Genomic DNA, 25,973 nt, shown 5'->3' with positions numbered 1-25,973 from the left:
TTTGTCCTCATATGCACTGGCACAATTTATTTGGCAATCAAATGACCTTCTCGTGTCCTTGATTGCTTCTTTGTGTTTAATATGATTGCTTTTGATCTCATATGGCTGATGTGCAATTGTATGTTGAACTTGCCACTCTCTTTTTGCTTTGTTGCTTGGGTTGTTTTCATGTATAATACATTACTCTGTAATTCTATGTACTGGCCTACTCTGCATGTACATTAACCTGTCTCCTCAGTAGAAGAGCAAGTGCTCGAAACACGTGTCAGGCTACCATTTTGGGAAATAAACACATACCAACTGTAATTTATCTTGTGTGTGCGCGCAGTGTGTCTGTAAAGTCAACTTGGTTCTTGTGACATGCCCCTGCCCAAGTGAGTAGCCAGCAGTGACCGGTCCAAAGGGATTCCCCCTATACCTCCGCTGGGGTGACCACCTGTAACTGTAGGGGGGGTCGTTGGCACCTAAAACCAATGCAATACTGACAGCTACTGCCAAGCTCAGGAACCTCGTTGCAGTGTCAAAAAATTGTACTGATAACTTGCTGCTAACCCACACAGACCCCTTTCTATACAGCACAGCTGGTGCCTACCAAATACATTCTGTCAGACAATTCAGCAAAAGGTAGGGAGGAAAAAAGGCCACAGTGTCCAATACCATGCTGCAAAGAAAAGCAAAAAAGGTTAGCACGTGCATAAGAGCATCAGGATATCAGTACTCTAATACCCCACAGTACCTGTGTAGTGCCCAAGCAGAGCTTTACAGGAAGATGGGAAAAAGGAACCCAAAATACATGCCAGCACAAGGAAAAACAAGATGGAAAGGGAAACACGGCAGCCACTGGCCAGTCCATGAAACTGTTTGGAAAATGCATGACAGACCCAAAACCGAAGCAAGGAAACGACAGTACATTGGTCTTGGAATACTACCTTGTAGTACAAGTATCTATTATTAAACCAGAGTACTTGCCAAGTCAAGTTATGCCGTCTACCTGGGAACAAATACAAAACCAAGACATTCCAGGAAGCAGGCCAAGTCAAGAACCATGAAGGAGAAATACCAGTCAGAGAGGATAAGCCGAATCAGTCTGTTAGGAGGGGAAGAGGGGAGACAGCTAAGTCAGAAACCAAGCGGGAATACCAGAAGCCATATGCGGCCAGAAACAATCTGGAAACGAGTCAAGTTAAAAAAGCGTATACACTGATGAATGTGGAAACTAGAGAGAATGGAACTAACTGAATAGTCATTGAGCACATGCCTAAACAGCCACAGTTGAGGGCAAGGGCAGTGCAAAAGGACTTTGATGTGTGCTGGTTGTTGTGGTTGCCTGAGTGCCTCGGGCTGCCTCGTCACACTCACACACACGCATACCAATGAAGACTCAGAGGCACGTCTGTCTGGTGCGAGGTCCCGGCAGCAACTGCCGTTCGGGGCGTATTTATTTTCCAAGCGCATGCGTACACATACTTCACTCTGTAACATCCCTCCTTTTCTTTAAAACCAACAACAATGTATAAGATACCGGTGACTCAACGTGAGTCGCTCAATCTTGGCTGCTGCCATCTCAGTCCCCTGAGTCCATGATGTAGTCTTTGAATCGTGCCGAGAGTTGTCGACCTTGCCGGGTTGGGTACCGGCTGCTGCTCTCACCTGTCGGCAGCGGTGAATCCTCGTTGGGCGCAGGTTCCTCGGCTCTTTCCGCCTCCGGGGACCCGTCCCTTGCTCCTGGCTCTGAAGCCTCTTCCTGAGATCCCTCTGTGAGACTCAAGTCCCCTTTCTTGAGGAATGACTTGTTCCTGGCCACAGTTCCTCTTGCATTGGCCGCGGTTACCATCGACTCTTTCACATGGGTCACTTTCCAGGGTTGGGGCTCATACGTGAGCGACAGTTTACCCTCCAGGCATCGATTCTTGACCAGCACTGTATCGCCCACCATCACTTCTTTCTCTGGCAGACGTCTTCTCTCGCTCTCCTTCTCGTTCCTGACCACTCTTTCCTGTCTAAGCCGAGCGTCATCGATCACTCCTGGTGTTCTCCCTTCCAGTTCCGGGAGAAGTCCTCTTGGGCACCGTCTGAACAGGGTTTTCATGGGGGAAACCCCCATGGATTGGTGGTGGGTTGTTCTGTACTCCCACAAGAACTCAAACAGGTTCCTCCTTACTTCTCTCCCTCCGTTCGCAGGGATCCGAAACACCTTATTTAAAGTCCTCATAAACCTCTCTGCTTCACCATTTGCCCTGGGCCATAGGCTTGTCACCTTCCTGTGTTGTATCCCCCTCTCCTCCATAAATCTTGCAAACTGACTCCCCATGAATTGTGGCCCATTGTCCGAGCACAGGACGGTCGGAAACCCATGAGTCGCAAACATTTTCTCTAAGGCTAGGATCGTGTGGTCACACGCGGTGGATTCTACCAGCTCTACCTCGGGGTACCTCGACCACTGGTCTATGATGGCTAAGAAGTACATCCCTTTGCCGGTTGAGCCAAAATCTGCATGCACTGTTCCCCAAGGTAGTTCACTCCTGTCCATCGAGTTTATGGGGGTTGCTCTTTCCGCTGGACTTGCGGCCTGACACGGCAGGCACCTCCGCACGTGTTCCTCCACTCTCTCTTCCAAGTCGGGGAACCACACTTTGGCCCTCAGCCTCGCTTTGGTCTTAGCAGACCCCTGGTGGCCGGTATGCGCCAGTTCCAGCACCTTTGGCACAAGTGCACATGGGATCACTATTTGTCGGCCCCATAGTAGCAGGCCTTCGTCTGAAATAGACAATTCGTGCCTCACCTTCCACAGCACCTGTAAATCCTGCTGCGCTCTCACCTCTCGTCTTGCGTTGTCGTTCAAGATCTCCTTCCATTCTCCACTCCTGATAGCTGACTGGATGATTTTGAATACCTCGTTTTCGTCGGACGCCCTGGCGACATCTTCTCTCGACAGTGCCACTGGCAAGGCCACCTCCACGACATTGTGTATTAATTCTTGACACGCGACGATCTCACCTTGGCCTTGCTCCCATCGGCTGTTAGGGTGGCGGGACAAATAGTCGGCGGGGTTGTTTTTCCCAGGCCTGTACTGAAGTTTCACCTCGTATTCTATGAGCGAAAGCATCCAGCGTTCAATGCCTGGGGGAGGCTTTTAGGATGCCCCGGCCATGATGGGGATCAGGGGTTTGTGATCAGTTACCACGACTACCGGCTTCTCGAGGATGTAGAGGCGGAAGTGTTGGCAGCCCCATAGAATTGCGAGTGCTTCTCTTTCGACTCGAGAGTATCTTTTTTCTGTCTCTGTCAGCACCTTGCTCGCGTACGCGATTGGACGCATACTTCCGTGTGTGCCTGCCTGCAGTAATACAGCCCCCAGACCCACGGGGCTGGCATCCACCACAATCTCTGACTCGAAAGTTGGGTCAAAGTAGGCCATGGTATCCTGGTCAGACAGTGCCTGTTTGATGTCCTGGAACGCTCTTTGTTCCCGTTTGTCCCACGTCCAAGGCACGTCATTCTTCGTCAAGGTTCGGAGACGTTCGAGAGCGACGCAAGTCCCTTGATGAATTGGCCACAGTAATTCACCATGCAGAGGAAGCTGCGCACTTCTTCTGGTGATTCTGGTGCTGCGGCCTTGCGAATGTCGCAAACCTTTTCCGGGTCGGGCGAGATACCCCCCACGTGAAAGACGAACCCGGAAAATTCTATGCGGTCTCGAAAAAACAAGCATTTACCTCGGTGCAATGTCAAGCCTAGTTCCTTCAGTCTCTGTAGGGTCAGTTCGAGCCTCTTCATGTGTTCCATTTCTGACGACGCGAACACTAAGATATCGTCGCTCATGTTGAGGACCCCACGTAAACCGGCCAGTGCCCCCCTGATTGTGTTTTGAAACACTTCGGTGGCGGAGGATACACCAAAACTCAGTCTCTTAAACTGATATAGCCCTCGTGTCATGAAGGTCGTTATGTACCGTGATTCCGGGTGAAGTTCAAGCTGATGGTACCCGGAACGTAGGTCCAACTTTGGAAAGACTTTGCCCCCCTGCAGCTCACTGACAACGTCATCCAACATTGGGGTAATGTGGCGTTCCCTCTTTAAGGCCGCATTGGGCAACCGCATGTCCACGCAGATGCGGACAGCACCTGGCTGTTTGGGTTTGGGTGCTACTACAATTGGCGATACCCACGGCGTGGGCCCCTCAACTTTCTCGATAATGTCCATCTCAATTAGAGTCTGCAGCTCTTTCTCCACTTGCGATCTCAAATGGAAGGGTATCCTTCTGTTCTTGAGGGCATTGGGTCTTATGGTCTCGTCAATGTGCAGGCGGATCAGCGCCGCTTTTAGCTTGCCCACCCCTCGGAAAATGTTCTCAAACCTGCGCAGGAGTTGCTCAATGTCTGCCTGATATACCGCTAATGTGAAATGGACAATGTTTAAGGCCTTGGATGCTGCGCAGCTTAGGAGAGAATGGGGGCTCACATCAGTCACATAAAACCGGGCTTTGATCGCGTTGGGCCATGGGTAACTGGTGCCACGAAGACCCCTTGAATCGGCATCGCTGTGTCGCCTCCGAATGTGTAGATTCTGGCTTTCGAGTGTTCCAGCTGCGGTGGGCTCGGGAGGGCTTTAGGCCAGAACGCACACGGATGCACCTGTGTCTATAAGGACCGGTGTTGGGGTGCCCTTAATGTCCACTACACAGGTGGGTTGCCTTCTTTTATTGGCTCCTGTGGCTATATTGGATATGAAGAATATTTCTTCGTCCTCCTCTTCAGCCAGGTTGAGTCTCTCTGTGTCTTGTTCTAGCGTGGCTATGCTCCTTGGCCTCCTGAAATTTCCACTGCTCGCCCTTGCAGGGCCCCTGTGGGTCGTTACCAGCATTGCAGCCCTGTACATTCTCGCGTAGTGGCACGGTGTGTTGCACCTTCCACACACCCTGGACTTTGCGGGGCAGTCCTCTGCATGTGGCAAATCGGATCCGCAGTATTGACACACCGTCGGGGTGCCCTGGGCTGGGGACGTATCTTGACGCTTTTGGCTCCACTTACACTTCGATGGGGTGGACTTCCCTAGGGCAAACGCCTCCTCTCCTTTGCTTGGCCTAACGGCCGCGTCCATTTTTGCCCCCCTGTTCTCGGCTAGTTCATATATCCTGCCATTGTCAAGGATTTGGACCAGTGTCATTCCAGGTTACCGCAGGATTTGTCTGCGCAACTTACTTGAACTGCACCCTTGTATTAGCTGGTTTCTGATCATCACCTCCTCATTGTCCCATCTGCACTTGCTTGATAGTTGGCGCAATCGCGCACAGAATTGGTCTAGGGACTCATCGTCGTGTTGCCTTTCGCCACACATCACGAACCTGTCAAAGTCCACATTCAAAAGCGGTATGAAATGATTCTGGAGAGCAGTCTTGACAGCGGCATATGTCACCACCTGAATGTTCAATGACTCATAGATGCGTAGCACCTCAGTTCCTGCCGAGTATAGCAGCGTTGCAACCTTGGCATCGTTGTCATCTTCCCCAGTCGCTCTGAAGAACATGCCCAGCTTCTTGATCCATATGAGCCACTTGGGCCCCAACTTGGAGGGTGGACCTGAAGTGTCAAATTCTGGCATCAGTGCCAGAGTGCCATGCTGCCGACGTGGTGCTTTCCCCGGTGCCGCTGCTTCCCCTTCTTGGTCACTCATTCTTACAGGTCGCACAGGCACCTCATCCACATGTACGAGGCCGCAAATCTTTCTACCCTGGGCAGCACTCTACAGCAGGAAAATTGTAGGCAGCAGTGAGTTGCAGTCCAGCACTGGTGACCACTGACCTGTCTTTAGATGCAGCACGCAGATGCCATGTCTCAGTGACACCTCTTGGACTAGGCCTTCAGGCAGGGATGACACCTTCCACTGTTTCTTTCTTTTTGTGTAGGCCCCCAAAGCCACAATCGCAGCTCCCCCGAAGGAAAACCAGAAAGGTTCCAAAAATGTTCAACTTCTGACATGTGTGCAGCACACAAGCACCCTTGCGGGCCGCTACTGCACCACGTGTGAATTTAAAGACGGCCGACCGTATCAGCGTTGGATTCCGGCTGCGTAGGAGGGTGGACTGCCACGCCTTGCGAGCTGTAACTGCGTTGCATTCACCTCCCAGCACGAGCCGATGTCCTTGTCGCCAATGTTGTGGTTGCCTGAGCGCCTCGGGCCGCCTCGTCACACTAACACACACGCATATCAATGAAGACTCAGAGGCACGTCTGTCTGGTGCGAGGTCCCGGCGGCAACTTCCGTTCGGGGCGTATTTATTTTCCAAGCACATGGGAGAGCCCAAACGAGGCTCGCGCATGCGTACACATACTTCACTCTGTAACAGTGGTCATCATGTCGCCACACAGGATGTTCTGGGCATTGTTCTCTAGAATATTGCAAATGCCACCAAGGGCTGTGCAAGACCTAGAAGAGGTGCCACTCCAGTGTTCCATATACAGTGCAGGAAGTCCAAATGCCGAGCTGGCAGTGATACAGGTGGGTCCCCGATGGCCACTGTCTGATAGTACACTCTAGAAAAGGCTTCACTGGACGTTGTTTTTGAGGGACGAAATTATGACATTGAGCCAACAAGCACAGTGTGCGAACATGTGATGCTGGTTCCCACGACATGCCCTCCTGGCCTGTAGCCATCCCAGTTCACCAGATATTGCGGCATCTATCAACTTCATATTCTGGGTCACCCTGTACCATGACGGAAGGATGATGCCTTGACATGTGGATATAACCAGACTAGCTCATAGGTCTCAGGGATTGTCTTGCCTGTAACCACTGTGACAAACACTGATGTTTCATAGGACAACTGGACAGGAAGCATAAGGGCATGGAAACCAAGAACTGGGATTCCCCAGTAGAGGTGGGACAAATGTTGTTATAAGGCAAATTCAGTGGTAGGCATCAAGATGCTTCAGGACGAAGGGTTTTGGAATCATTAACACCGGAGATACTGCTCTCGGGCTCCCCACAAGGGAGCCCGAGAGCCCGAAATGGGAAAGCAGATTTAGGCAGACACACTGCAGCATTTAGCATTGCAGAAAACAACCGCATAGTGTTTCTGCCTAAATCTGCTTTCCCATTTGGGGCTCTCGGGCTTCAGCCCGAGAGCCCCAAATGCGAAAGCAGATTTAGGCAGAAACACTGCAGCATTTCCCATTTGGGGCTCTCGGGCCCCCGTGGGGAGCCCGGGAGCCCCAAATGGGAAATCAGCTGTAGGCAGAAACACTGCGGCATGTAAACACAACCGGCTCGGAAGAGCCTGAGAAACTTAGAAAGAAAAACCGCAGCGTTTCCAAACACATTAACGTTGTATTTATGTTTGCGGTCGCTTCAAAAGCTACCGCAAACATAAATACAACGTTTTTAAAGCTGCAGTTTTATTTCTAAGTTTTCCGGGCCCGGAAAACTTAGAAAAAAAACTGCAGCTAGTGCTTATTTTAAAAAAATAAATAAATAGCACTTACTGAGATGCAGCTTTTCTGCCTGTAGTCTCCAGTCCGCGTCCTCCGAGTCCCGGCACCAATGAAGGAAAAGCCACCCAGTGGTAGCTTTTGTTTACTACAGCTGGCTGGCTTTTCCTTCATTAGTGCTGCAAAAGCAAAAGCCAGCACAGGCGGGCATCCATTTCACATAATGGATGTGCCGATGTGCTTGCTTTTCCAATTTTTGAGCTTGAATTGCTCAAAATTTTACATAGGAACTTAAAACAAAAAAAAGTGTGAGTATATTTGTTTTATTATTGGGCAATAAAAATTTTTGGGCGAACCATTCCTTTAAAGCTTGTTTTGGGATGTTTGATCAAATACATTTAACCATATCCTCTATGTCAACGTTTGCCACCTCGTTTTTGTCCCCTCCTAATTTTTTGTTTCTATTGATGTGCTTGTTTGGCACTCTAGTGACCATCTTTGTGATCACATAGCCTAATTGTTTTAGTTCCACTACGTACACCAAAATAAGCTCCGGAAAATTAAGTGACACCAAATGTACAATAGCCCAGTGGGCTTCCTGGGCAGATGATGGTATCTCCACCAATGTCATCTCTTTGCTCGTTAGCACGTTTAGATCTGGGACTTGATGAAACAATTCCAATCTATTTTGTCTATTCAGGAAAGGACTGCTCGAGGAGGCAAACGTAAAATAATCTTGATAACAGATGTGTTCATCTCTCTATTTAATAACACATCTGTAAAATCTTTTTCTTTATTGACTTTATTTTTTGACACCTGCTTTCCCTTTACATTGGATTCCATAACTTCCCAATCATCAATGTCATAATTATACATTTGTTCAATTAGCGTCTCATCATCACCCTCCATTTCCTCTGTGTCGTCAGCTTGCCGCGTACTCTCACCCCTCTGGGATTTTTTTGTAAACCATGTATCTAGTTGTTTTTGTTTGATACCTTTTTTGTCTGGCCTTTGTTTTGTTAACCTTTGATCTTTAGCAATCACTTTGAAAGACTCAACCAATTCCACACATGCTACCCTGTCTGAGGAATCTTCTGTCTGTGACATTACTTTTTTCTTGTTACCATTCTTTTTAGAGATTATATTAAGATGTTTCTTTTTGAATTTACACTCTCTGTCTTGATTTTCGCAAGGCCCATTTTCCTACTGTGTGTAGATCAGTTCGCTTGACCAATCACCCTGAATCATTGTGTGCCGACTCCCAGGCGGCTCTTCCACCTCAATGTGTAGCATAAGTATTGAGTAATGCGCATTGACAGCTCCATCCTCTTGATGTCCTTCTATAATGTCGAATTCTTGTGGTTTGTTCCCACTTGGGAGCTGTTCACCAACCTCCCTAGCATTTTCTGCTATTAGTGCTAGCCAGCACAACATCGATTAACATAGCCAAACCTTCTTTAATTATTTTTTGTTCGGTGAAGATTGAATTACACAGCGTGAATAGGGCTGACATTATTTTAAGATATTCTGGTTCATATTGTTTTCTTCCTCAGAAGAATCAGATGAAAGGCATCATCTCTGACGGGAGAAGAGGCATATGCTCTGTTGGCTATTCCCGTCAAATCCAGTGATTTTTTCAATGTTAGTTGGGGGACAAATCTCTTCATTTAGATTTACACATTCCAATGACGTGTCACCATGTTTTCCCTCCCTAGTAGTATCTCTCAGATTCAACACCATATTTAATAACAAGTTATCATCTATGGGGTCCACATCAACATTTTCCTCTATTACACATGGATCTTTACCATCTGCTCCTGGTAACATTATGACACTGGGGGTGGGTTTAGTAATAGATTTCTTTTTTAGATAGGTTGTCATTTTTCTGACCTGTCCCAGAATCACCTTTCTCCTCCAAAACAGCCTCGACTATCCCTAGCTCTGCCACTTTATTGTTTTATCAAGAGCTTGTTTTATTGTTGTTATTCTTTTTCTTTAGTGCACTTCTCTTCATTTTCCTTTTTACCAATTTTAATATACAGGTTCTCTTGACATCACTTCTAAAATAGTATTTGCCTGATATCGTGAACATCGCACGAGGTCAACGATTAACTAAATAAATGTTATACTCCAGGTAATTTCACTTTCAGCTTTGTATTTCTCAGAGTAAATACTTTCAATATAACACTTTTAGTAAGTCTAGCTTTGTTTCAGTATAGTCCTCACTTAAGTTGCACACATAAAACGATCAATACATATATCACCAGTAATAAAACACCAGCTATAACAATCCTGTTCAATTATACAAAATTAGGCTCACCGCAACACCACCACACCAAACAGCACTCATTAGGGCTCTCCTTAGGTGCGCGCACGCGGGTACGCACGTAATGTTGATGTTATGGCATTACGGCAGGTAAGGGGGCGTGGCTACAATTTAAAAACAGTCTCTGTGTAGAAAACTTTCAGAAATAGGTGTGTAGCTCTGTAAAATATGAAAAAATGCTATAATTCCATGTAGTTCCCTCGAATTCTTCGAAGAGAGTTTTTTCTGCAGTAAGTCTTCTAACCTGTGGCAATCCCGAAACCGGCAAAAGTCCTCCCCGCAGCTCAGCAGCCAAACAGCACTCATGAGGGCACTCCATAGGTGCGCATGTGGGGGTGCACAATCAACATTGATTTTATGGCGGTATGGGGGGTAAGGGGGCGTGGCCACAATTTAAAAACAGTCTCCATCTAGAAAACGTTCAGAAATAGGTATGCAGCTCTGTGGCAAATCACAAAACCGGAAAAAGTCTTCCCCACAACTTAGCAGTCAAACAGCACTTGTTAGGGCACTCCTTGGTGAGCTCTTTAGGATTTGCAGCTCTTCGTGTAGGCCAACTGGCAAAACCTGAAAACTGCAGCTCCCTGGCCTAGCCAGAATCCCCCTCTACTCTTCTCTCTCTCCTGGACTCAACTCCTGCTCTGGGTGATTACAGCTCCCTCACGGAATCAGAAAGGTTTTTCATGCCTTACCTGGTTTAGGTACATTTAAAACGACTTGGAAATGGTGGGGCCCTCTTACTCCTTCTCATGGCCCCTCTAGTTGGTTCACAAGATCCCAGTGAGTAATTGAAAACACCTGTTGGCATTGCCTTTAAAAACCCCATCTTCTATCTTAGAATCTGGGTGAGGTTACATCTTTCATTCACTGCTTCACGTCTACTCTTCACAGTACCCTGATGAGGCTGGTTCTCTCTCTCCCTGCCATGATGTAGCCTATGGCCCAAACGAGGCCCAGCTAGTGTGCGCTGCATACCAATCCCCTGGGGGAAATAAATAAATAAAGACACAGACACCAGAGTGCAGACAAAAATATGTTATTAAATGTAGTGTATTTGTATGTAGTTTTAAGTATTTTATGTACATGAGCCTTACCTGGACTTCACCATCCAGCCTACCAGGGGGCTGTATGGAAGGTAGGGGACATAGAGAAAGCAACAAAGGAAAGAACAGTGGACAGAGCTCCCCTGCCCAGGAGTGGGCTGGGCAGGGGAGTGAAGATTCTGACAAAAAACAGATGGAAACAAAAAGAAACGGTTGGATTGAGAGAGAAAAGGTCACCAGAAAACAACAGCTTTTTGGGGGATATGGCCTTGTGTGGCCACCCCTTGGCCTTACAGCTTTTCTAAAATACAGGCCGCTCTTTGACCTGGCATCTACCTTGGGCCCAGGCTGCATGCCCAGAGCGGTCGTGCTCCCACGGGGTCGTTCACGTTTTCAGCCGCCTGGGGGCTAGTCCGGATGGGCCCAATCAGTGAAGACCTGAACTGCATGCATGCGGTGAGGGGTGATAGCTCAGGGGCAACAGGTTTGTCTTGGAAGCAAGACAATGCAGCGCAACACAGGTACGAATCCCAATCCAGCACTTAGAAACCAATCTCTGGTATTAAGCGCAACATAAAAGAACAAATATATATAAGTGAAGATAGGTGCCGCGTAGTGCAGTTTGAGCTGAGCAAGGAGACACAGTCGTGCCTCCATGACGGCCTGTCTCCGGGGCCAGGTTGAGTGGGCCCAAAAGAAAAGTCCTTCTGGTCTGCGAATGTCAGATGTGGCACAGGAGGTGAAGAGAGGGAGGAGGCGGTTGAAGTCCCCCCTACCGGGTAGGGTGGTAAAGCACAAGTCTCATGTTGTTGCATCCTTGCCTACCCATCAGGCATGCCGGATCTCCAGGAACATAAGCAGGCCTTCCCCCCTTGCTCCACACAGGCACAGTGAAGAGATGGGATGGGTGTGATGGATGAGAACTGGAGCATGATTTTGAGAAATGTTGGCATCCCGGGATGCCACTAGAAGAAACAACACACCACGGGGTGCGGAAGGGACACTGGTGAGCCTGCCAGGGCATTGGGGCTGCAGAAGAAGATCGAGTGCACTGTGGGGCACAGTGTTAAGTGCAGTGGTCCCTCAGGGCACAAGGTTGCCGTGAAGAATCAAGAATGCACCGCAGGCTTGGCAGTGATGCTGGTGGCCCCCACGGGGCATGAGAGCTACCCAAATACAATCAGCTTGTGTGGGCCACATGATGGTGTTTGGATAGTCCCACGTGGTGGACTGGGCCACCCAGAAGAAACAGCAGGTGCAGGCACCAACAAAAGACATGACTGGAGTGGGGCCGCCACATTTACCAGCATGGGGAAGACCCCTATCCACCAAGGACAGCATCACAAGAAAGAAGTACTGAAAAGGACTGGCTGACTGTAGCAGCTACGCATAATTATTTGATATTGTTTATCATGTATTTATTTGTGTGTGTATGTGTAAATTAGGTTTATACTTATTAATGTGTTTGTTATTAATTATGTAGGGGAGTAGAGTTGGGTATGAATTTAGATAAAGGAGAGGGGTGGATAGAGAAGAAAGGAGAAGTGGCAGGCCCATCTTCTGTCTTAGCATCAATTTTATTTGCAGGTTGTGTTGGGGATCCATCCTTGGCCCGAGGTGAGGCATGTGCACCCTCTTAAGTGGGCTGGGGCCAGAGAAATCGTTTTTCAGAAGGACCCAATCTGGTAAGTGGGGTAGAGCAATAAAGCGTTATTCCCAGTATAAAAGGTCTTTGCATGCTCAGCATACTCCCAATGAACTCAGGGTCCATGGTAGGAATTTAGCAATACGCTCGGGCCTTTAACTTGGGCCCCGGGCCATTACCACCCGCTGTATCCTGTGAAATGGGTGAATAGTGCAATTTGCAGCCCAAGTTGCTAATCCGGTAACCCGGGGTGCTGATAGATATGTCTTTTGGATGAATGAACAGTACGCCACACGGTGTCCCATTCATTCATTCAAAAGATTGTTTCAAAATGGCCACCACAGAGCTGAAAGACTGGGATCCAAGCAGAATCCTCTTCAATTTCCATGTGGCCAGAAGGAAGACAGAGCAGCAACACCAGTGGTGGCGGTGATGGCACCACCATTGCTGAAGCCATCGGCTAAGTGGCGGTGGAGGGACGGGGAAATTAAGGAGAAGGGAAGGGAGGGTGGGGTAAGATGATGGGGTGAGGCAAGCAGCAGTCAAGTTGCTCGGAATGCAGGCTTGGGTCGTGGGATTCAGACCATGATCCGAGCAACCTGATTGATTGATCCCCCAGCCCTGGGAGCTAATGCTACATAATGTATGCAACCGCATTTTGTATGAAGGTTCCAAGTCCAATTCTCCCCAATATGATTAAGGTTTGTGACTACTGGTCTCATGCATGTATAATGTTACGCAGAAGAGATAAATGCCCTTACCATTGCCAGTACGTTCCAGGTCTATGTTCTATGGTCCAAGAGGGGAGCATGGGTTAGGAAGGGGACATTCCTGTTGCAACCTAGACCTCCACCAGGTAGATCAAGGCATTAGGCCAGAGACCCTAAGAGGTCAGCTTTCCTAGTCTGCATATTCCCCTCCCACTTTTGGGATGGGGTCAGGATTGTCACTTTTTCACACACGGTAGTCATTTTTGGACAACCCTCAAATAGTAGGAATAAATAATATGAGTATTTCAGAATACAGAGAAGGTGCAAAGAGAAACTGTCATGCTACTTACCTGGCGCCGTGGTGCAGGGTCTCGGATGCCCTCCTGGAGGCTCTACCCACGCTGGAGGTGGCCTTGGGTATGCTTGGCACGGCTGCCGACTGTGATGGTCGCTGCTATTGCGGCGGCTCTGCCCATACGCGGAAGACCGTGTTCGGCCCTTCGCGCATGCACAATCCACAATGCCCTTCGGGTTGCAAAGGCAACCATTACCAGCTTCCCCCAGCCATACGCTCATTTGCCTGCCTATACAAGCAGTGGGAAGACGCTGTTCCGTGCATCTCAATGTGGAAATTCTTATCTGTGTCCTTGCTCCTGGGATCTGTCCCTTGTTTGTTCTTGTCATTCTAATCAGCTCTCTTGCTTCCAGTCCTTCTTCTGGATTCTCTCCTGCCCTGCATCCCCCCTTCCTGTTCCCCTTGCCCTGGTCTTCCCTCCTCTTGTCCTGCCTTCTGCCTTGCTTCACGTGCCTTGCCTCTGCATGATAGAAACAGATATACAATAACATATATGTGCTTATCTTGAAAGGGTGGTGGCTTATTCTGCACTTAAGAGAAATCACAAGACATCCTTTTAAAGTAGTGGTAACCATGTTAAACCATTGAATGCACCTATTGCTCCCCCTCTGATGTCCCCCCACCCCTGTTCCCCCTGACCACCCCAGCTCCTATGCTGCACCCTGCTTGTAACCCCCGGGGCATGTCCCCATTGTACAGTGCTCTGTTGCTTCTCATCTAGATTTACGCGTTTTAAATCTCATACATGCATACATACTTACATACCAAAACACATTTAAATGTATCAGTCTTCCTATTTTTAGCACTCGAATTTGTGCACACCATTTTGCATTTGGGATTACTGGTCTATTACATAATTACTAAAGTCATATTTTTTAGTGAGAAATATTTCTATGTAGAATTGTCTAAATGTATGCCTTTTGTGTGTGCGTTCTTTTGTTACGACTGTTGCATCCCCACGGATAAAAATGGAAAGAGCCTGCTCAGCATGTCTAAATAGAGGAGCTTTAAATCTCTGCCATCACGCTTTCCATCAATCATGAGAACAGAGCCCACAATTAGTTCTATATGTGAGCGCTCTGCTTGGGTGCTTCCGGGTCCAAGCTCTCAAGGGTGAACTTTAGACACATGACCATAACCACGCTTGGGCTGGCCGACAGGGCAATATGGCCATGTCTGAATGAACAAATGCAATGGCATGCTCCGAAAACTGGCCCACAGCAACCTATATGGCAGGGTTGTATGACTTTTTGCTCAAAACTACCAGCTGCTCAGTGCACAGCAATTGTTTCCTAAAATGGGGCTTTTGACACATATTTTCCCAAGAATGGAACCAAAAGTAGTACATCAGCAGTTTATCATAAAAGCCATATGAAATTTGGGGTCACTTTTCTTCTGCCCGGACATATTTTCTTTGTTCGACCACTAACATATTCAAAAACTCTATAACTGAGCCAGAGGATTCAAGACTCTAGGGGCCTGATTTAGAAAACCTTTTCAAATGGGGGTTTTGCTTTGTGTTTTTGTAAATCAGGCCAAAGCTGTCAAAATGGATTGTATTGCTGTATGGTCCCTTGAATTTTGTTCTTCCTTCCACATAGACCCCTTTGAAGAAGGACATGGATTTCTCAGCAGTACCCCTTACCCCACTGAAGGCCTCAGCTTTGGCTCTCTTCTGTTATTCTGTTGTCAATATTTTAGCAACAATTTATAGTAGATCTTAGTGCCTGTGCCATTCTTCCTAACAAAAGAGATTGGTCCGTCCTCAGAACTGACACACAGTCCAGTTTGTGTATGTTTTCCACATGCTGCTCACTACTGGAATAGAGGTTGCAAACCACTAATGCAGGTGTCTGCAACCTTTGGTTCTCCACATTTTTTGGACTATCACTCCCATGAGTCCTAGTCATCAAAGTCAATGGGGAGGCATCATGGGAGTCCTAGTCCAAAACATTTGGAGAGCCAAAGTTTGCAGACCCCTGCCCTTCTATGTTACCACTGGTGCATCAGTAATTGGAGAAGCAGGATTAACCCTAAACGTTTAGACAAATCAGGGATCACTGATGCTGACTGTGCTAACTGAATTAAACCCAGTGCCTGTTACCAGGCATCACTCTTCCCCATCTTTGTGGTATAAGGATTATGAGTGTGGTTAGAGGGGGTAGAAAGGGGCAGGAAGGATTTAGGGGAACGTTCTTCTGGTACCCGTAGGGAAGGAGCGCTCTGAGCCAACATCCCAATTGGTGGCCCTTGGGAAGTGTATACAATGAAAGCAGTGGAAAAAACACTGTACACTGTTACAAATATGTTCACCGCCAAACTGGATCTCAGACTGTGTTGCTGCAAGCAACAGGTGTGGTGTGGAAAAATAGCCCTGTGCCGTTCCTCCTACTACAGCTTCATTTGTTAGAACTGAATTACAGCTGTATTAATTCCTCCGCTATTCATGATTCAACCAGCCCTGATTACATGTGATGTATACGTTAACGTACTTTTTCCTTTTAATAATGTCTTTTTAATGTTTTGTAGTTTTGAAGATGGCTGGGTCATGTGTTTCCGTACTCTCCGCTCTGCTTGTGGTCCAGTGCACATGCTTGTCCAAAATAGCTCCACCCACCAGCTTAAAGTATAACCACTTCAGCCATTTCCACACCTTGATTCTCCCAGACGGAAAGGAGACCAAAATTCACCTGCTGAAAGATATTTCGAAAAGGTAAGGAAAGTAGCACTTCACTACTACATGCTCAATAATTTAAACCTGTTACCTAAACGGACACCTAGGTGATCTGAGATGACTACAGTGGTGATGTTGCGCAATTTAAAAAATCATGTAACAGAACACAAAGAAAAAAACAGAAAATGTTGGTAAAATAAAATGTTTACATTTTCATCATTTTACAGAGATTCACATAAATGGCAAATTTGCTTTTCTGAAATACAACCACTCTAGACGGTTGTGATTAAAAGGGTTTCCTGGTGTACAAGGTGCCCAAATCATAATTGCTCTTGCATGTGACTCCATTTTGGAGCACACCCACTTCTGTTTCATCAGCATTCTCTCCACTTTGGCTGATCAGCTAAGTGGCCTTTCACTGTTGATCTCTCAGAGAATATATCATGTGAAAGTCAAATGATTGCCCCCTCTTTCTGAGTGCCAGGCTTGTAACTTGTAATGTATTGCAAGTGGTCATGAATAGCGGCTTCAGCCACTATTGGTGGCCTCGCTGCACAGGACATATCCTAGATTGTGTTTAGGGAGACATAGCAACCCATCCGGCCCTTTGGTTCTCCAACTACATTCACCTTTCACACAGTCTCTCCTACACCGGGCCACCGCTGCCCCCCAAGTCCCCACTTGACAGTCCTGTATTTTTTTTCTGGTCTTTTCCCCATGGAATAGCTTAAAAGGTAATCCCAGCTTAAAAAGCCACAAAAATTAAACTGGGCAGCTGCAACACATCTTAAGTCCATCTTGCAGACAAACACATGTTATTAGTACCCGGCAAGGAACAATGTGGTTGTAACATGCAATCTCATTGGCCCTCGCCGGGTAGTTACCAGCCCGACAAAGCCTTACCTGCACTTCTTTCACGTCCCTCAATGTTCGCATCTAGCTGCCATGGAAAGGGAGAAGTGATTACGTTTAGACCCTTCTCCCCCGCCCCCGTTCCCTGGCAGCCATTTCCTGTGTTCAATTTTTTTTAAATTACTTTTTAATGGCTGTGAGGCTAGGCATGCATTGGATTAACAGGGCCTCCCTTTCCTTGTTCTGTATTCCTTTTTCATGTGTGTTCTGTATTGTTTTCTGCCCAGGAGTCCATGTGGGACTCCTGGCAGTGCAGCTCTTCCTCTTTTTGATTTGGTGTACAGACCTTTGGGATACCCTTACGGCACCCATGGGTGGGGGGGTACAATGCTGTACCTCTACTGTATGTTTTGTGCACCTGTGTACGGCCCACAGAGCAGGGTATGGGCTGGTGGCAGCTCCATGCTGAATTTGACATGTGTTCTGAGTATCCTCTATTTTGGGATACCCAGGCCCTGCCATTGGAATCATTTGATTCCTGATAGGAGACAAGATGGCCCCGTGGCCTCTTGTTTCCTATTGCCTGTTCCCTTGTTTTCCCAAAGGCATGGGAAGCCCTGACTCTCTCCCATCCCCCCGACTGGCTGTTGGGTGGAAGTTCCATATATGGTATCATGGGGAAGTCCAGGCCAGACTGGCGGCAGCCTTCCCAGTGACTGTATGTTGTGGGTACACCCTTGGGGTGGGACCTGGATGAATGGAGTGTGTGACCAATATGCACTTCTTGTTATGGGTGTCTGGTTTCTGGTATGTGACACAAAGACTGAGACAGCCCTGCCCAAAACTGGTATGAATGCAGTGTGGAGTGCTGAATGGCTGTGTAATTGTCCCAATACACATTCCTTGTTGTGAGTGTCTGGAGGGAGGAGAATGGCCTGAATACACTGTGAGCCTGATCGGCTGCCTGCATGAATGCCCTTCTGAGTGATCGGTTGCCTGGGTGTGACCCAGAAGAGTGAATGAGAGACCAAACAGTATATCTGGGGACCTCTCACTGATGGAAATTGTTCAGAAGCTGAAGTCGATACTTGATGCTCACTCTCGAAGCCGATCCAGAAGGAGAAGGTGAACCGCTGTTCCCTTCAACACAATCTGAAAGCTGCTGTGCCTTTAAGAAGCAGATCCAAGAGAGGACCTGGCTAGGAGACCTCTCCCCGAGCTTCGAGGGACCATTGTGTACCAGCTAACCTTTGCCGAAGTGCCTTGGAAGACAGTCCTTGAAAGGCTGCCCTCCGGAGATGGGGACTACTGCGGAATCAAGAAGGGAAGCACCCGGACATCGAAGTCCATCACCGTCGACGACGATCATCGTCGACCAGCGCCGCAATGCTCCATTGCCTAAGAGCACTTTGAATCCAGAACTCCCTCGCTCACCACCGATGACTGCTTTGTCCCACCAGAGAAAGTCAAGGTCGCCGACGACCAAGGAGAATCTGCCGGTGGGTTTCCTGCCACCCGACGACCACAAAGACGCTGATGACCCGACGCCCCTGCTGGGCCAAAGTTCGTCATTGACTTTTTGCAGCAACGAACTATCATCGTCGAGGTGCCCCGCATGCCTCAAAAAAAAAAAAAATAATCGACCATTTTTTCGACCATTTGGCATTCGACCAAATGGCATTCGATCATTTGGTTTTCGACCAAATGACTGGTAACCGTAAATATGGCATTAAATAATTTCTTTAACAACTTGAATAAATACATCATAGAAGAAATTAGTGGAATCACAAAACAGGTGCGAGAGGTTCAGACATCCTGTCTCGCTTGTTCAAAGGAACCTTCAAATCAAGTAAGACCAGAATGGATGTTTCACCCATCTTTTTAGGGGCAAAGCTGCTGTCAGTATCGTCTACAAGACTAGGATGTAACACATCATAATGTGAGTTGTGAAGTATAGTTGTTAGCCTATGAACTATCACAATAGGTTGTTTGACTCACAGCAAGACCTTTTCCAGCCTGAACATGGATATGGAGCTGTTTGAGATGTGCTAGTGTGCACATTGAGCAATTAGTCATGATTTCCTCATGTGTGACCGCAGTGCACTGGTAAGGTGCATGCAGCATTGTTCTGCTTAGAAATGGAGGGTGGATCTTTCAACTCACATGACAAAAACACATGTTCCATGGCGGATTGCTTTTGCTTGTAAGTGCTGTGATAATTAGGCAATACAACCCGAGGAGGGGGGCATTACCAGTCGGGTAATGCCCCCAGGGCCATAGTTAGAAGCCTGAGCGAAGCGAGGGCTTTAACAAAGCCTGGGGGCATTACCCAACCGGTAATGCCCTCTCTCTGAGGGTTATATTGCCATGAGTACCCCAGCATGTCGTACCGGGGTACTAAGAGCAATTTTTCCTGAGTAGATAAACAGCGCGCAACCGTTTCTTGCCTTGAGAAACAAAAGAAAAAAAGAAATGGTCATCAGGGAGAAGGGACTAAAATTAGTCCCTTCTCCTTTTCCATGGCATCCTTTAACACAAATGTAAAAAAAGTAAACAAACAAAATGGCCACCATGAAAAGGGCGAACGGACTCCCTTCTCCCTTTCCATGGCAGCCATTCACGGAAAGAACTATGGGACGCGGCAGTGCTCGGAGCCTTCTCGGGCAGGTAAGGGCCAGGCGAGGGCCAATAAGCTTGCTTTTTACAAGCTCATTGTCCCTCGCTGCTTACTAATAGTTCTTATTACCCAATTTAACAATACTCCATGTATCGACCTTAGCAGGACGAAGAGCTTAGTTGACCATACTCTGATTCGAATTTGTGAAGTCGGACTAGCTCCTTGCCTCACAGTGACATGGTGCATCCCTTCTTAGCAATAGTACTGCAAGTGGTGACTTCCCTTACATATGTAACAGTATTCACTAGATGAAAGAGGATAGGGAGGTTTCATCGTAGGAGATTTGGTTAAAGCCAAATCCATTGAATTGTTTCGCCCGAATTTGGGCACAAATATATGTGGAGGTGGGTAAGGGTAATAATTAAAGTGACCGAGTGCAAGGAAGGGTTGTGACGGGTCACCCCCGCATATATTTGTGACTAAATGCCTTAAAAAGAAAAAAAAGTGATGGATTTGGGTTCGACCAAATCTCCCCAATGAAATCACATAGAACCAATGAAATATGTGCCCCACTATTTTTGTTGTGTTCCACCAACTTCTGGAAGAAACGTTTTTTAATTACAGTCCACTGCATGATGCAGGTTTTCTGGCACTGTCTCTTTAGCAAAGTCAGCGGGTTTGGGCCAAAAATGTTTTACTGTTGCCAGTTTCTGTGATGGCACATCCTGTGGTGACAATCATCGAGATGGCAAATCCTATGATGTTATTCGGACAGAAATCCTGAAAACATGTTATTCCAGTTCATTGCTGATTCCTCTGTGGAGACTCTGGATTAATCATAATTAGGTATGATCAGCCTCACCTGTATGACGACAGCAGTTGATGGAGGAATGGCGGCCAGATAAAATGAAATCACCCATACAGAAAAGCAGGCAGTGGTTTAGTACTGCACTTGATAGCGCTTTTTCTACAAATGGTGCCTTTTCATCAGCCAAATCATCGGCCTCACCAAAACATTTCACTATTTTGAGACACATTTACCCTTGATACATGCCAGACATAGCCTTTCTAGACGTTGTTTATCAGTTCACTACTAGATGGCACCTTGTTAGTCAATGCGGGTTGAAGCGTCCACACCTAGATGTACTGCCATTGATCAAATGTGCGCTGGATGCATCCTTTCCAGGACGTAGGCATTCAGGTGCCCGTGGTTTGCTGCAACATTGGTGGCTACATGGTTGAGCACCTTCCCGGTCTACCCATAATAAATTGGTGCCCAGGATCCAAAACATGTGAATGCCTCATCAGTTGGTTGGATACCTCATTAACTGGATGATACCCGAATCAGCAGGGATCCAGGTTTTGATCCACCCCACCAATAATATTTTGTAGTGAACAGTGGACTATATAATATTTATTTGTTATATATTGATTTCAAGCATCCCTTGAATATGTGTGCATTAAATCTGTTCAGTAAATAGTATATCGAACAACAGAGGCAGTTCAAAGTTACAGAAAATGTTGTGGAAATTAGAAGAAATATAAAATTCAATAGTTACAGAGGGCTAATCTGCTGGTATTGTCCACAAATTTCGAAATCTGCTGGCGATTTCAAAAATTTGCAAAGAATTTTGAAAGTATGTCCTCGGAAGAAATTGGCATTGTTTGTAGACAAATCTTCTACACAGATCTGGACTGGTTCTAACTAACACCTTATATGTTCAAGAAATGTGATGTAGATGTCTTTATAATGTAGTTATTAGTATTTCTTGTTTTTTGAGATACACTATAGTGTAAAGCCATTACTGTTCTGTCAGTAGGACCAAAACAGGAAAGACGCTACTTACCAAGAAAGTGAGTGGGAGGTCCGGGATAGTATTTCCTTTTGTACCATTAGAAGGCTACATGGTCCAGAATGCAAGGGAAACATTGGTATGTGCCACAAAGAATACATTCATACTGTGCTTGTGAAGGCATTTCGAAAAGCATCTCATACTGTACATTGTCATGAAGTCTTTCTATCCCTCCTCCACAGAACCTGTGCTCTACACAAGCGCTAGTAATTGTAATTGTTTATTTGTACAGCGCTTATACACAAGTCAAGTGCTTCAAAGTGCTTCACAGCAGTAAGGGAGCAAGCAAATACAGTATTCATTCTTAGGCCTTGAGTTTTCCGAATGATCAAACAAACAAACTAGCGTACTAGGCCTGACGGCATTTCTCCTAGTGCAAGTGAGATGAAGCTGCCCTCCTCTCGCTCCTGTTCCCTCACCCATTCACACATAAATGAGTCTTGAGTGCCTAGTTTTTGGCCCATCGGAGGCAACAAAGTGCACTTGGTTCTGCACTACGGTAATGCCTTCCTGGTCAGAGTGACAAGTGTCCTTTCACGCACATGGGTACTCTGGCACCCTCATTCACTATATCATCAGTAGCTCTGAGGTTGAGCATCTAACTGGCCTACCCCATAATAGATTGGAGGCCAGGGATTGAACTGGTCCAATGCCTCATGGGAAATGACATGTAGGGAGAGGAAGGAGTTAGTTTAGGAATAAACAGCAGTTGAGACCGGATGTGTTCTCCGGGTGGGCCTTCATTTAATTAAGTAGCAGCGACCCGCCAATGCAAAGCATCTCGGCCACCTGAACTGCAAGAGGTCCTTACATCATAACACTGGCAAAGAGGATGACGGACCCGGCGCGTTCCCTCTATATTGTCTCTCCCTCGCAGGACATAATGGTAAAGGCGTGGTCCGCCTCCACTGCTCCCACGGACCCAGGCCCAGCAACAGTGATACTGGCCAAAGGTGAGACTGCTGGAGCTGGTAGTCCTCACGGCATACCCCCCCCCGGGCCACAGCGGTGAGTCTCTTTAGGCGGCAAATGGTACCCACAGTGCCCCCTTGGTGGCCACACAAAGAGGAAGAGTGTCATACAGGCCCAGACTTATTGCAATATTGAGAAAAGGGTTTTGAACGTTGGTGTGCAAGCCCAGACCAGTCCCCTGCTGCCATAAGAGACACTACACAGGAGAATGTCAGAAGAGGGAGGAGCGATTCCTCCTCTTCACACGGCAGTCAAAGGAGGAAAGGATATATATGGGCGCTAGGAAACGAGACAGCAAAAGAACATAGCCACATCTTAACACTCCAGATATACAACACGTCGCTTCAGGACGGCCACCGACATGGGACTTGTACACATCTTATACAACCTGCTACAACCTGATGGCCCACAAATATATGGCCCCTGAAGGAGATGTCACAAAGACATAACCGAACCTCTTCAAAGTTCTCGGCAAACTGTGCAACTGCAAAGTAAGACTCCACATTGATCCAGAGGTCAAGCCAGTTGCCCAGAACTAAAGGGGCATCCTGATAAACATACAAAACAGGTAGAAGCGGAACTAAGATGCCTATTAGACCTCACATCATTGAGCCAGCGGTGGGACCCACCCCATGGGTCTACCCTATTGTCCCAGTACCCAAGAAGTCGGCTGAGGGATCCATTTGTTTGTGCGTAGACATGCGCCGCCTGAACATGGCTATTCAACAAGAGTGACACCAAGCTCTGAGAATAACAGACATGATACACCTCCTAAGTATTCTTGAAATGGCACAACCGTATTCTTGAAATGGCACAACCGTATTCTTGAAGCTCGACCTTAACAAGGGTTACCATCAGCTGGAACTGGCAAGGGAGTCCCATTATATCACCACTTTTGTAACCCATATGGGGCTCTTCTGCTACAAACACCTGGACTGCGGCATATAGTCAGCGGCACTAATCTTTCAGGAGGAGATCCACCAGGTGATCAAACATGTGCCAGAGTGTCTAAATTACAGCGATGACATCCTGGTATTTGGGAAATCAATCCAAGAGCACAATGACAACCTACACAAAGTCTGCAGGGCCCTAGAAGCTGCCAACATCACGCTCAACAGGGACAAATGTGAGTTTGGAAAGCAAACTCTCAAGTTCTTTGGCCACATATTTTCTGACCAGGGCATGAGGCCTTACCTGGAGAAGTTCAAGGCACTACAAGATAGCCCGCGGCCAACAGACTTATCGGACCTTATGTCATTCTTAGGGCTGGTCAGTTACTGTTCAAGCTATTTGGAAAACTAAGCGACAGTGAGTGCCCCACTAAGAGAGCTGACCAGGAACAGCCATGAATTCAGCTGGACAGCCGAATGTGAGTCTGCCTTCACAGACATTCACGCCAGCATTGTCTCAGCCTCAGACATAGCCTACTTCAGCTCAATCATGGACACTGAGGTGATGGTGGACACCAGCCCTGTGGGTCGGGCTCAGTACTGGCACAATACGATCCCCGTACTCTCCATATCAAGAAATTGGTGTCATACGCCAGCTGCAGCCTCTTCATGACTGAAAGTACTCTATAGCAGAGTAGCTAAGTCTGGCAGTCTGAGCCTGTGAGCACTTCCACCTATTTCTATTCGGAAAGCCATTTACAGTAGTCGCTGATCACCAATCGCTCCTCACCATCTTTGGCAACACCCAGGCCCGGATGCCCCGCGGATAGAAAGGTGGGGATTCCGACTCCAGGACTACAAATTCTCCATCCGCCATAGGCAAGGCAAGGACAAAAACCCAGCCAACTACCTCGCCCGTCACCCTGCAGGGCCGTCTGCCCCGGAACATTCTGTCGCTGATGGATATCTACAATACATCATTCACCAGCTAAAACCTTTCCCAATAGTATGGAAGACGCTACAACAAGAATCCGCATGCGGCCCCATACTGGCCATCCTCACCCAGTGCATTAGCCAAGGCAAATTAAAGCATGCAAAAGAACAAACAAAACACCTGGAGGAATCCTTGCAAGGGGACATAAAGGCGATGCTACTAGTCCAAGAGCAGTTCACCACTACAGAGGACCAAATAATCATGAAATGCTGTCGAATCGTCATGCTCAAGTCACTGCCCCAACAAGTGGTCGACCTGGCCCAGAGGGACACATAGGGGAGGTCTCAACGAAAAAACTTCTGAGACAGAAAATCTGGTTTCCAGGGCTAGCCGAACTGGTGGAAGACACCCTTAAGTACTGCACTATCTGCAGCGCCATAGCACCAGCATTGCACCCAAATCCCCTGCAGATGTCATCACTCCCTGGGGGCACATGGGAGGAGCTGGCTGTCGACCTTTTTGGATCATTATGCAACAGCACATATGCCTTAGTGGTAGTTGATGAATATTCCAGGTACCCAGAAGTACAAATAGTAACATCCATGGTTGCAACAGCAGTCATCCCTGCCCTGGTCCGCATCCTCACAGCATACGGCATCCCTCAAATAATAAAATGGGACAATGGCTCACCATTCACCAGCCTGGACTTTGCAAACTTCAACCGGTACATGGGGTTCAAACATCGGAAAATTATACCCCTCTGGCCACAAACCAATAGCATGGCGAATGCTTTGTGGGCAGTCTCAAGTGATCGTTACAGGTGGCACACCTGTCCCACAGACCTTTCCAACAAATATTGTACCAGCTTCTCTGTGATTACTGCCACACCACTCACAGCACTATGGGTAAATGTCCAGCGGACTTCCTATTTGGCTGCAGATTGCAGACATGACTGCCACAGTGTCCCTGCGAGGGCGGCACCACACCAGAGGATGATGAATTGAGCATCAGAGACGCCCAAGAAAAACAGAAAATGAAGTTTGAGGCTGACGTGAAGAGAAGAGCCAAGGAACACAGCTTCAAAGACAGTGACAGGGTGCTGGCACGCCAAGCCCAAAGAGGGAAGGAAGACTCTTGCTTTGCACCTAGTCCCCTCACAGTCACCAAAGTAAAAGACACAATGATCACAGCCGTGGACACAGAGTGAGAGACAATCACAAGAAATTTGTCACATTTTAAGGAATGCCAGGGGGATGTGACACCCTGGGAAGCCTCAGAGGAGGAACAGGATGGCTGTGATGATCGAGGGACCTGGACAAATGCTGAAGATGCATACTTGGGAGATGAGGAGTCCGGTGCAGAGGTCACATATGATTATGGTGAGTGATGGTGAGTGATTGTAGACCGACCCCCAATTTCAGCCCAGAACTGTCAAGGGCCAGCAGCCCTGTTTGGGGCAAAGCCTTAACCCGTAAGACTCATTGAAGAGATGGGTTAGCACCCTATTCTGTGTTTAAAAGGAGGGAAGGTTTTCATGTTGCAATATTACAGTCGATCCACAGTGATATGTGGAAGTTCGGGTTAGGGAGGGGGCAGGATCCAAGGGAAGGGAAATGACGTGGAGGGAGAGGAAGGAGTTAGTTTAAGAATAAAGAGAAGCTGAGACTGGACGTGT

General features: G+C 47.5%; 1 protein-coding gene across 1 annotated transcript in view; it reads left to right on the top strand.

Annotated features, from left to right (window-relative positions):
- The window catches only part of LOC138472522 (protein NDNF-like), an 83,498-nt gene that overhangs the window by 30,566 nt on the left and 26,959 nt on the right, over positions 1-25,973 (top strand). Inside the window, exon 2 of the mRNA XM_069610749.1 lies at positions 16,036-16,219. Coding sequence (XP_069466850.1) covers positions 16,036-16,219 — 184 coding nt within the window. The remainder of the gene's footprint in view (positions 1-16,035; positions 16,220-25,973) is intronic.

This window comes from Ambystoma mexicanum, chromosome 8 (genome assembly GCF_040938575.1).
Source record: "Ambystoma mexicanum isolate Mex_15411 chromosome 8, UKY_AmexF1_1, whole genome shotgun sequence".
Classification (NCBI taxonomy): domain Eukaryota; kingdom Metazoa; phylum Chordata; class Amphibia; order Caudata; family Ambystomatidae; genus Ambystoma; species Ambystoma mexicanum.
Note: the sequence above shows the minus strand (reverse complement) of the source record. Positions and strands in the feature narration are given on the sequence as shown.